Consider the following 13189-nt stretch of genomic DNA (forward strand, 5'->3'; position numbering starts at 1 on the left):
AGTGCTAACGATAACTATAATGATAGCTATAGTGCTAACGATAACTATAGCGATAACTATACCAATTACTCTAGTGATAACGATAATGAAAACTATAACGTTAATTAGTGATAACTATAATGATAACTACAACATTAACTAATGATAACTATAAAAATAGCAAAAATTATAACAATAACCATAATGATAATTCTAGCGAAAACTAACTATAATGATAACTATGGTACTAGCGACAACTCAGCTAGCGATAACTATAAAAATAGCAATAACTTTAGCAATTACTATAACTATAGCCATATAACATAATGATAACTATAGTGCTAACAATAGATATTAATGATAGCTATAGCGCTAACGATAACTATAATGATAGCTATAGTGCTAACGATAACTATAATGATAGCTATAGCACTAACGATAACTGTAATGATAGCTATAGTGCTAACGATAACTATAGCGATAACTATAGCAATTACTCTAATGATAACTTTAATGTTAACTTTAACTAACGATAACTATAACGTTAAGTACTAACTATTAAAATAGCAAAAACTATAGCGATAATTATAATGAAAATTGTAGTGCTATTGATAGCTAGTGATAACTATAATGATAACTGCAAAAATAGCGTTAAGTATTGGGATAACTCCAATTATAGCAATATAATAGCGAGTATAACGACAAGTTGACAACTATAATGATAACTATAGTGCTAGCGATAACTAATGATAACTACAGTATAATAACTGCAAAAATAGCTGTAACAATTACTTTAATCATAACTGTAAAGATAACGATGTTAGTTAGTATCTATACTGATAACGTTCTGCTGCAGTTTTGTCGTCTGCCGCTTAAAATCCTCAAACTCTTTAAGGTCGGGTGGATTCTGCATGGATTAGCATAAAATGCATCCGCCCGCATATAGTGTGAAGCGGTAATTAGCTAAAACCTTTTGACTGATACATTTATATTGAAAGAAATCCGTAGACACAATCATCAGCATTTATTTCTTGATTTCATGATAGAAGCGTGTCTGTGAAATCATTGTTTAGACTTTGTTTTTGCCCGTTGTATGACGTTTTAATGCAGTCTAATTCCAGCTTGTTTTCATTGTTGTTCAAATAAATGTGGCGTCTTGTCATTGTTTGCTAGTTTCTCTGATACCCTATCGCTTTCAATCTTCCCTCAGCTGCAGGCCGGTGAGATACTGCGGAGCTCCAACATCAGCTCCACCGCCGCAGATCTGCTCCAGGCCCGTCAGCAGATCACGCTGTACCAGCAACAGCTGGACGAGAGGGACGCACAGGTCAGAGGTCACCAGGAGAAGACGCAGGAGCAGCTTTTATTGATCGCGCAGCTTCAGGAGAGGGTGAGTTCAGCCCACTCAGCGGCCGTCAGCCCTAGGCAGCTGTTTCCAGTCATGCGATCCAGCGTCATAAGCTTAGCTCAAATCAGGCCAAAAAAATAGTATCGTTCATGTTCATGGTTAATGCTTAATAAAACAACCAAGCAGACATCTTTAAGTAAAACCGAGTGAAAAGTGTGTAGTTGTTATATTTCCTCCATTGTTTATTATCCAAGCAGTCAAATTAGGGCTGTTGATTTAAGAAGTTACGTGATCTAGCCTGTTAGAATGCAGTAGTGTTAATTCTAAGCCAGTTTTCATAACGTAGGCAGAGCGAGTGTATATCTGAAGTCTTTGGTGTTTATTTAGCCTCTAATGATATCCTGTGATAAATCTGTACACTAGATGAGGTCAAATAAACCATGCATACGAGTCGATATTCTATTGATTTGTTGTTATTGGTGAAAGAGCAACTTCTGGTGAAATGTAAAAATAAAACTTCCCAAATGACAACAATCATTGCAATTAAAATTGAGCAAAATAATACTTTTTATAATTTGAACCATTATACAGTGAGACGAAAATATGACGAAAATGTTTAAGTTTCCACCGACTAAAATTCTCAGACGTTTAGTCGACTAAAACTTGACTAAACAAAAACAGGACCAGTTGACTACATATGATAAAAATACCATATGAGCGAGAGTGCTGGTTTTCCTCAATATCTGTATGATTGCAGATGTGTTCGTGATTTTATACAGTTTAATAAACAAGAAGCTCATGTTGTTACATTTTAGACTCAATATTGTCTGTTTTGCTCCGTTTCAGAAAAAACTAAAAATAACTATAGCGATTAAATGTAAACGGTAACTATAATGATAACTATAGTGCTAACGATAACTATAATAACTATAGTGCTAACGATAACTATAATGATAACTATAGTGCTAACGATAACTATAGCGATTACTCTAGTGATAACTATAATGATAACTACAACATTAACTAATGATAACTATAAAAATGGCAAAAATGATACCGATAACTATAATGATATATCTAGCGAAAATTAACTATAATGATAACTATGGTACTAGCGACAACTCAGCTAGCGATAACTATAAAAATAGCAATAACTTTAGCAATTACTATAACTAAAGCCATGATAAGTATAGCGATAATGATAACTATAGTGCTAACAATAACTATGATGATAGCTATAACACTAACAATAACTATAATGATAGCTATAGTGCTAACAATAACTATAGTGACAGCTATAACAGTAACAATAACTATAATGATAGCTATAGTGCTAACAATAACTATAGTGACAGCTATAACAGTAACAATAACTATAATGATAGCTATAGTGCTAACAATAACTATAAAAATAGCAGTAACTTTAGCAATTACTATATAGCCATGGTAAGTATAATGCCACGGCAGAATTGATGTGCATCTTTGTGCAAAACAAAGCAGTGCTTCGTTACTAAATTAATCCAAGTTTTAGAACGAATCGAGTGAGTCAGTAATTTAGTGACTCATTCATAAAGACAATCACTTGATTCGTTTACTTAACGGCTCGGCCTTTTGAACGAATCGGTTGAATGAGTGATTCAATGACTCACGCATTAAGACAGTGACTCGCTGCCACCTACTGGAGGTTTTACTTTCATAATATCATTTAATATTTCAGTATTAAATTAAAAAAACATTAATGCTCATTTATTATCATTATTTATGCAACGTTGAATCAAAATTAAGCTACTTTTTTGTAATATCTATTCAGTGCTTTTTATATTTATCAGAATATTGACTTTAAATTAGCTTTTGGGGGGTGATTTCTCAGCTTAAATTGATGGCCGAAGAATTAGATTGATTAATCGGCACATCATGTTATTAATTCGTTTCCAAATTTGAATAGTTTGACAGTCCTAGATCAAATACAACTACTTTCAAGTAAAAACTTTTTTTTTCTGTCATCAGGTCCGCACACAAGCTGAAGAGTCGTTTGCACAGAGTTTACGAGAGAAGGACCTACTGAATACTGAACATCAGTGTCTAATAACGCAGCTTAAAGAACAGCTTCTGTCTTCCAAACAGCAAGTAGAGGAATTCAACAAACGTCTTGCTGCGAAAACTCAAGAGCTAGACAACTGCGAAAAAGAGCTCTCCACGTCCAGACAGAAAGAGCGCATGTCGTCCGGAGAAATCCTGCAGCTCATGAAAACTGTCGAGGACCTCCAGCAGCGCTGCCACCAGGGAGGCCAGTCGGAGAGCGAGACGCTCCGGAGAATCGAGGACGACTGGAGCCGACGGATGGAGCAGCTGCGAGCCGAACTGGACGAAATGTACGGTCAGCAGATCGTGCAGATGAAGCAGGAGCTTCGCACGCAACACGCGACGGAGGTGGAGCGAATCCGAGCGCAGCATTGCTCGGAAACTGAGAAGATCGTCCAGCAGTACCAGTCAGAGCTGGAAAGGTTTAAAGCTCAGCTGTTCCAGAGCGCCGGAGGTGTTAACGTGCTAAACGTTAAGCTCATCGAGCTCCAGCAGAAGCTGCAGGAGACGCAAGTGTTGCGCGAAAAGGCGGAGCAGGAGCTAACGCAGGCGAGCGCAGAAAAACTCGGTTTGGCACAGGAGGTGGAGCGTTTGCGCGACGAGCTGCAAAAAGCGGAAATACAGAGCCCAGAGAAAATGCAGCACGCTATTAGCGACCTGCAGGCGCAGCTAGATTTAGCGCACAAAGCCAATGGCGAACTAGAAGCCAAGCACGAATCGGAAATCACCAACTATAAGATCAAACTCGACATGCTGCAGCGGGAGAAAGACGCGGTGCTGGACCGCATGGCCGAATCGCAGGAGTCGGAGCTGGAACGCCTGCGAACGCAGCTCTTGTTTAGCCACGAGGAGGAGCTCTCCCGACTTCGCGATGACCTCCAACGGGAAAGCCATCTCAACGTGGAGAACCTGCGAGACGAGTTGGGCGTGAGGCACCACGAGGCTTTGGACGGTTTCGAGGACAAGCTGCGGTCGGTGGAGCGAGAGAAAGCGGCGCTGGCGGCGGAGAGACTCGCGCTGCTCGAGGAGATCGTAGCATTGAAAAACGACCTGAATCGGGCAACGGAAAGCGTGAGAGCCGAGGAGCTGGTCGCGCAGCTGAAGGAGCTGCAGGTGGAAGTCGGAAGCGAAGAAAAAGACCTGCACGCAACCACGAGGGACGAGCTGACAGCGCTGAAGAACGAGCGTGAAAACCTTCTGCAGAAAATCGCCCGCCTTTCCTCGGACAACGAACAGATGTGTGCGCGATTGAAAGAGCTTCGGGAGGAGACTGAAAAGCAGAAAAACACGTTCTCCTTCGCTGAGAAGAACTTCGAGGTGAACTACCAGGAGCTGAAGGACGAGTACACGTGCCTGGTGAATGCTAAACTACAGCTAGAGCAGCGCTTGGTCAGAGAAGCCATGGAATATGAGACCAAACTCAGAGATCTGCAAACGAGACACGAGGAGGTGGATGGGAAGACGCTGATTGAACAAGACACCTCTGAGCTGATGGAGAAGCTGGAGACGGCTGAGAGCGAGAAGAAGAGCTTAGCAGAGCGTCTCTCGATGATGCAAACAGATATGAAACGTCTTGAAGACGAGCTCAAGAACACACTGATTGAAAAAGACACCACTGAGCTGATGGAGAAGCTGGAGACGGCTGAGAGCGAGAAGAAGAGCTTAGCGGAGCGTCTCTCGATGATGCAAACGGAGCTGGAGATGCTGAAGAGAGACAGAGACGAAGAGCTCTTCGACTGCAGCGTTGCTGGTGGGCTGTGCTCAGTGGAGACACATCACGGTCACATCAGATCTTTGCGGGAGGAACTGGATGCCTTGCAAGACGAGGAGCGCCTCGAAGCAGCGCAGCCGCAGGAGGGGAGGGAGAGAGAGACGCCTGCGAGTACTCCAGCGCGCCGGCTCGCTTTACACACACACACAGCAACAGCAGCAGCAGCGCATGAGGATCAGCTCTCAGTGCCCGACCGACTCCCGCAGCAGGTAAGCGTGTGACGTGTGTCGTTGTGTCGTGTGACGAATCTGCGTTTGTTTATGTCGACTCCTGAACTCGCGATGCAACAGTTGGCCTGCGTTTATCTGCATTGCACTGCGTTGAAAATGCACCAGCTGTGCAGCTCTCAGTGCCCGACCGACTCCCGCAGCAGGTAAGCGCCGCTGCTAACGTGTGACGAATCTGCGTTTGTTTATGTCGACTCCTGAACTCGCGATGCAACAGTTGGCCTGCGTTTATCTGCATTGCACTGCGTTGAAAATGCACCAGCTGTGCTTGATTTGATGTAGATGCTATGGAAAGCTTTCTCAGAGGATTTATCCATGCAGCACTGCAGGTGAAAACTGTGGGAGGAATTGATGTGCGTTTGAGGGCCGAGAGAGAACGAGAGATGATTTAGAATCGAACAGAGTGCAGTGCGATGGAGGGGCGAGAGAGATTGTGTTATAAAAGAGAGAGACACAGATGAGCTTTATTCTCTTGCGTGTGACACTCTTTGATCTCAGCAGCTCTGATGGAAAATTAGTGAATATAGACCGCTTTAAAAGGCCATCATTGACACTTTAACTTTTTTTTTTTTTGCACAAAACACTATTTATGGGTGAATCTCACAAAAACATATGCAGGTCATATTCCACCCCAAAATCAAAATGTTTTTTTGTTGTGGTTTTTTTTTTAAAGAAAATCGAACAGAGTGCAGGGCGATGGAGGGGCGAGAGAGATTGTGTTATAAAAGAGAGAGACACAGATGAGCTTTATTCTCTTGCGTGTGACACTCTTTGATCTCAGCAGCTCTGATGGAAAATGAGTGAATATAGACCGCTTTAAAAGGCCATCATTGACACTTTAACTTTTTTTTTTTTTGCACAAAACACTATTTATGGGTGAATCTCACAAAAACATATGCAGGTCATATTCCACCCCAAAATCAAAATGTTTTTTTGTTGTTGTTGTTTTTTTTAAAGAAAGAAAATCATGTTTATTTCCATATCACATTTGAACTTTTTTTTTTTTGTTTTGTTGCATTTTTATATTATTTACAACCATGTAACAAATTAACCCCCCCATTTTCATTGTCATAAAGATTCTGGATTATTTTTTTTAATAAAAAATATATTTTTATTTTATTTTATTTTTATTTTTAAATTAAACAAATTTAAATCAGCAATTTAAAAAAAAAATTGTGCAGTTTTTTAAATTAATGGAAGTACATATATTACCATGATGTAGAAATAATTTACAATGTAGATAATCAAATTCTAATCTAATTAGTTTCACATTACTGTTATGAGAGAGAGTGTATTTTATTTGTTTTGTGTTTCATTAATGATAATGGAAAAATTTAATTATCATGAAAATTGTCACATAGCAACAAATCTTAATAGTCCTAAAAATAGGCTTAGTTGCTTTTATGAAGAAGAAATTATATTGTTATAAATAGTGAAAAGTACAAATAAAAGTATAAAGAAATTAAATATAAATATTGTACATTTTTAAAACTTTTTTTTAATTTTGATTTTGGAGTTGCAAGTATGACCCGGACATGTTCTTTGCAATTTTGTGACACAATTTTCATGCACTAATTGTAACTTAGTTTTTCAGACCATTTCCCACCGTCTCTCTGATGCTTGATTCTTAATTAAATGGGCTGATTTAGTGAATTGACATCATTTTCACGGTTGTTTGTCAGAGCAGGTGAAGTTTCTGAACACTGAGTAGCTGTTGATATGTAAATGTGGCCGTCGTAATCATGCAGCTTTGTGAACGAGTGGTTTTGTGCGTGTTTGATGTTTTCCTGCAGGATCGCTCAGCTGCTGTTTGTGATCCGCAGGTGGAGACGGGAGATGCTCCGGCCGATGGAGACGCTGTCGGAGCCTCGCTCATGATGCAGCCGCGGGAAATGGACGGCGCTGAGCATGTAAGTATCCGTCTTCAGCTCATAGCTGCAGCTCAACAGTTCAGGAGGAACAAAAATAGGTGTAGGATTTACTTGGAGACAATTTTCACTCAGAAATGGCTAGTAAAGTTCACAAATAATTGCAAAGAAATGGCACGTTGAACTTAAAAAAAAAAACATTTTACAGTGTAAAAGTGTGTGTACATGTGCTAGAGTGTGTGTGCGAGTCTGCTGCGGTTTAAGTGCTATTAGCTGAATTTGCTTTCTTGTGTTAGTGTCGCTGTGACATTTATCAGAAACCTGCTATTAAATCATTGGAGGTGTTTCCTGTGCAGCAGATTTTTCTCTGTAATTGCTGCTCGATCTCCATCTTCCTGTGATGGTCATTAAAATGCTTGGTTTCTGCCTGTTAACACATCAATGAGGACAGAGCCGGACCCTCTCTGCTCTTTGTGTCTCATATAAAAGAGCCTCACAGTCTTATGACGTGCTGAAGTGTTTGTGTGTGTGTGTGTGTGTGTGTGAGTGCGAGAGTGTGTGTGTGTGTGAGAATGTGTGTGTCTGTGTGTGTGACTGAGTGTGTGTGACTGAGTGTGTGTGAGTGTGTGTGTGTGTGTGTGAGTGTGTGTGTGTGTGTGTGTGAGAGTGTGTGAGTGAGATAAAGACTCACAAGACGTCCAGCCTGAAACCTCAGTGTTATTTTAGTATAATTGAGATGCTATTATAGTTTTTATTAATATTAGTTTGTTTTTGTTTATAAAGCGGAGAGTTCCGGTGCTTGATTCTGATTGGCTGAGCTGTGTTCGAAGCTGTTGTAAATGACGCTACAAAGTAACACACACCTTTGTTTACGTTTGTGTGTTGCTCGGCAACCACTTTGTAGCAACCACAACTGTTTCTGAGGAGCTACATTGTTTGGTGGAAGAATACTGTGTTTATTAATATCATTACACTTTATTTGCTCTGCTTTATTTTGTGAAACCTTACTACGTATATGGAGTAACCGTTTTATAAACGCAATAATCCCCGTGAACCCGTGGTTTACAGTGAATTTATAACAGCTTAGCTTAGCAACAACGCCACTTAGCTGTTATAAATTCACTGTCAACCACGGCTTCACGGGGCTTATTACTTTATTTTATATTTTCAGTTTTAATTTTAGTTAGTTTTAGTCATTTTGTTGTGTGTTTTTGTCAATTTTCATATATTTTTTTGTCTATATAGTTTATATTAATTTTATTTCAGTTTTTCAAGTTGAACTAAACAAAAATGAGAAATGTTGCCTTGGCAACTAGCTGAAATAAAATACGTTTTTTTAATTATATTTTAATAGTCAAAAATTTATTTTTAAGAATTTTTGTTTTGTTTTTGATTAGCATAATAAATGTTTAGTTTAGTATAATAAACTAAAAAAAAATAATTCTAGTATAATAAAGTAAATTTTTATTGTTTTTAGTTTAGTATAGTATACTAAAATGTTTTTTATGGTTTTAGTTTTTGTTTAGAATAATAAGCTAAAAATATTTATTCCAGCATAATAAAGTACATTTTTATATTTTTTTTGTTTAGTATAGTAAACTAAATAAATACATTTGTAAGGTTTTAGTTTAGTAAAATAACTGAATAAATATATTTTTATGATTTTAGATTTAGATTAGTATAATAAACTAAATAAATATAAAATCGGAGGTAACTCTCAGGGTATGCGAGCAACTTATTCTCCGAGTAAGCCAGGTTTGGGTTCATCAGCCGAGAGTTCAGGGTAAATGTGACGGTAACCTTGCAGCCAAACAATCCTACTGCCTGCTCATTGGTCAGTCAAACAGATAGTCCCGCCTCCAGTCTCACGCCATTGGTCGAGTTAGAAGTTGACACGTCTGGCTGATCAAAGCAAACAAAAGCATTACAGAATGTTTACACTCTTTAGGAAGTCAAAATAACAGCTGATTTCTTGAATGAATCTTAAAATCATATCTGTGTCACGTTTCACCCCAAAATCAAAAGAAAGAAATAATTATGGTTTGAGCAAAAATGTTAAAGCCTGCTTAAGGAGCGTTTGAGATTCATGAAAATAATCACACGGAAACGAATCTTAAACGGGTTTAGTTGGTTATATAAAAATTGTATTTATAAGTTTTACTTCATTTTGATTTGTTCTTGTGTAACTTTGTAAAGTGCAAATATCACCATGTTGTAAAAAATTATTTATAATGTAGATAATCTATTTTTTTTACATTACTGTCATGAGAGTGAGAGGTTGATATTTAATTATCATAAAAAAAAATGTCTCGGCAACAAATCGTAATGATCCAAAAATCATGCTGTGTTGCTTTTATGAAAAATAATATTTGGGAAACCGTTTTAAATCTATAATATTTATACCGATATATTTCCTTTAGTTTGCAAACAACACCAAGTCTCTCCTGTGCAGAAATTATAAGCAAATTATTTTTAATTTTAGTTGTAAAAATGTTTTAAAGTTAGTTTAATAGTTTTAAAGTTAGTTTTTAACAAGAACTTATTTGTTAGACTTAAATAAACAACAATGAAGTTATTTTATAATGACAGTACATTGAAGATTTGGAAATAACTATGAATAAACTATATTCAATCGCTGCATTTTGTTCTGCAAAATCATGCTTTGTTGCTTTTATGAAAAATAATATTTGGGAAACCATTTTAAATCAATAATTTTTTTTATATTTTATATCATCTGCACCAGGTTGTTTTACATCACGGTAACTTTATATATATCATATTTTGCAAATATTTTAATATTTTTTTCATAACATTTTTATAATTTTTTTTCTATAATTTTTTTTTTTTACAATTTATTTTAGAGTTTGAAATAGCAAAATTTTTTTAAAACTTTTTTTCTATTAATTACAATTTTTTTTTTTAATTTTGGAGTTTGAAATATGACCCAGACATGTCCTTTGCAGTCTCGTGACACAATTTTCTTGTTTTTTGAATCATTTTCCACTGACATGTCTCTGATTCTTTATCCTTAAATAATAGGCTGTGAATCTTTTGCATTGATTTTGGGCGTGTTTTTGTCAGATTCACCCGCTAATGTTTGCCTCTGCTGTATTTTAGCCTCAGAAGGTTCTCCTTTAACCACTCACGAATCACTGCAGTTCACTCTCGGTCCGTCTGTCTGTCTGCAGGATGAGTGTCGTCTGCAGCTGGAGGCTCAGCGCATCAGTCTGTCTCAGATCCACGCCGCTCATCTCGAGCTGCTCAGAGAGAGTCTGTTTGCGCAGACACAGGCGCAGCTGCAGGAGCTGCGGGACGCACACGAGCAGCAGCTGCGGCGCTTGAGGAGAGAGCAGCAGGGAGTCAACGGTCATCCCGCAGGTCAGTGGGACGCCACATCAAACGCCGTTTCAGATGCATTATTAAGAGATCCACAGGGATTAAATCACTTGCTTCATTCCTGAATGATTCAGCCGTTCGAACGAATCAATTGAATGAATGACTCCATGATAAAATCAGTGACTTGCTGCCACCTGCTGGCAGATTTAGTTTTATTTTTAGCATATAATTTCAATTATTTAAAGGGTTAGTTCACCCAAAAATGAAAATTAGCCCACAAATTACTCACCCTCAAGTCATCCTAGGTGTATATGACTTTCTTTTTCTTACAAAAACGCATCGATTCGCTACAGGAAGCCTTTGTTTACCCCCCGGAGCCGTGTGAGACTCTTTTTTTTTAATGGATGGGCGCTTTTTATTTAACTTCTTTTGGACTGAAGCAATGCAACACCCGCTGAGTGCCATGAAACAGCTTGAAAGATCAAAGACAATTTTTAATATAACTCCGACTGGATTCGTCTGAAAGTAGAAAGTCATATACACCTACGATGACTTGAGGGTGAGTTTTTCAAAATTGTATATTTAAAACATTAATCTCCACATGAATTTAATGCCACCTCTGTGCCTCATTAAACGTCTGAAAATGTACCTACAAGCCACTTGTGTGTTCTTCTGTGCCACCTCCGTAGTACAAATTAATCTATTAATACTAATTTCGTATGATTGGTAACTTATTTGTCTTATTCTACATTGTTTTAAATAGAAATTTTAAAAAGATTATAAAAATAATTTTTTGAATTTGGTAACAAAGGTAAAAAGAATATACTCCGTCCGGTAAGTCACTTTAAGGAGTCAAATGTCACCTCGTATTAGGAAGGCTAATTTTTTTATCAGAATTATTGATCATGCTCCTAAATTTTTTAATTAGGAGGACAAGCGCTCCTAATTACAAGAAGAAAAACACTGCTCTTAAACTGGGTGTGTGACAGGTACGGCTGAGGAATGGGGTTTGGTTGAAGAAAAATGTTCAATCAATGCTTTAACCCCATATAATAAGAAGTAGAATAAGACAAATACGTTACCAATCATATGTATTAGTATTAATAAATTAATTTGTACTACAGAGGTGGCACAGAATAACACAAAAGTGGCTTGTAGGTACATTTTCAGACGTTTAATGAGGCTCAGAGGTGGCATGAGTGCAATTAAATTCATGTGGAGATTAATGTTTTAAATATAAAATTTAGGGATGTAACAATTACCGGTTTGACGATAAATCGTGATACAATACCCCACGGTTAGTATTACCGTTTCATATTTTAATTATCACTATAACCGTATTCGATTACCGCGGTTTGAACAACTGAGGATAAATAAATACTGTCCAGCACAGGGCTCCAGACTGCGACCAAATGGGTGCCTTTTGCGATAATTTTTTCTGCCGGTGCGACTAAATTTTGTGAGCGGTCGCACTGGCGCAACCACCGCATTGTTTAACTCATAAGCGCTGCCATATCTGTTGCATATGTGAAACATCAAACGGCAAACGAAACTGAAAGCATAACGAAACCGCGCTACTCGTTTGAACTGCAGCGCTTGAGTGTAGAGCCTGGTTTATACTCGCCGCGTCAGCGCGAACGCGAAGCTGCGTGCAGCAAAAATAACGCGAATATTGAGGAAACGATGGATGGTTTTCATGCTAAAGTAAAGTAAAAGACCGCTTCATAAATCAAAGGTGAACATGTTGGTATTCTTGTGGGGGAAAAAACATGCAAGCACTGTCACCGACAGCAAGTTTAGTTTTACTTTTCTTTTTGTTTTCATTTTGAAAAGCTTGTTATCTTTGCTGTTAACCTCACGTTACGCTATGGAGGCTCTCTTTTTTATTTATTTGATTCCTCAGTGTTTGCTAAACGTTCTGTAATTTAGTAGTCGGTATATAATACAGCATGTGGTGTATGCCATGCCTCGTCTTGCAAGCTAGTTTGTCATTGTATCTTACAGTTTTATTGTTGTTATGCTTTTTAATTAAGAATAACAATGAATCCATCTTTTGTTTTAGTCTTAAAAAGTGAAATATGTATAGATGTATGTAAGCAAGTCAGACAATTATCTTTTCTTGTAAAACGTGACAACAAGATCGCGAATTCGTAAGTGAAAGCACCTGAAGCCCGGCTTATAACATAGCCTAGCAAAAGAGAAACAAAATTAAAATCACAAAAAATACTGATGAAAAAGAAGGGGTTGAATGTTAACCACTTTCGTTACCATATAACTATAAACTATGATCAAAGTTCATCAGCATGCATTGATTAATACCTAAAAATAAAAATACTGCGACCAAATCATGTGCTCGTGCGAGCAACTGAGAAAGCTAGCCGCAAAAGAGTGACCAGTGGGAAGAATGAGCCCTGAAGCATAAAACAGTTTTATTACATTAGATATTTGATATTTACATTAGATATTTGAACATGCTATTAGATAAACTGTTGTTAAAATCCGGACATCATTTGCAACGTTATTGTTTTAGTTAAACTATTTATGTAAAACTTAAATTATTTGTGTGTCAGTACTTTTT

At 37.7% G+C, this 13189-nt stretch overlaps 1 protein-coding gene across 1 annotated transcript in view; it reads left to right on the forward strand.

Moving 5' to 3' along the window:
• Nucleotides 1-13189, forward strand: part of LOC107569920 (A-kinase anchor protein 9-like) — a 76631-nt gene that overhangs the window by 47147 nt on the left and 16295 nt on the right. Inside the window, exons 7-10 of the mRNA XM_016256089.1 lie at nucleotides 1190-1369; nucleotides 3335-5389; nucleotides 7231-7317; nucleotides 10464-10653. Of these exons, the coding sequence (XP_016111575.1) occupies nucleotides 1190-1369; nucleotides 3335-5389; nucleotides 7231-7317; nucleotides 10464-10653 (2512 nt within the window). The remainder of the gene's footprint in view (nucleotides 1-1189; nucleotides 1370-3334; nucleotides 5390-7230; nucleotides 7318-10463; nucleotides 10654-13189) is intronic.

Source organism: Sinocyclocheilus grahami, unplaced genomic scaffold (genome assembly GCF_001515645.1).
Source record: "Sinocyclocheilus grahami isolate Dianchi unplaced genomic scaffold, SAMN03320097.WGS_v1.1 scaffold1396.1, whole genome shotgun sequence".
Taxonomy (NCBI): domain Eukaryota; kingdom Metazoa; phylum Chordata; class Actinopteri; order Cypriniformes; family Cyprinidae; genus Sinocyclocheilus; species Sinocyclocheilus grahami.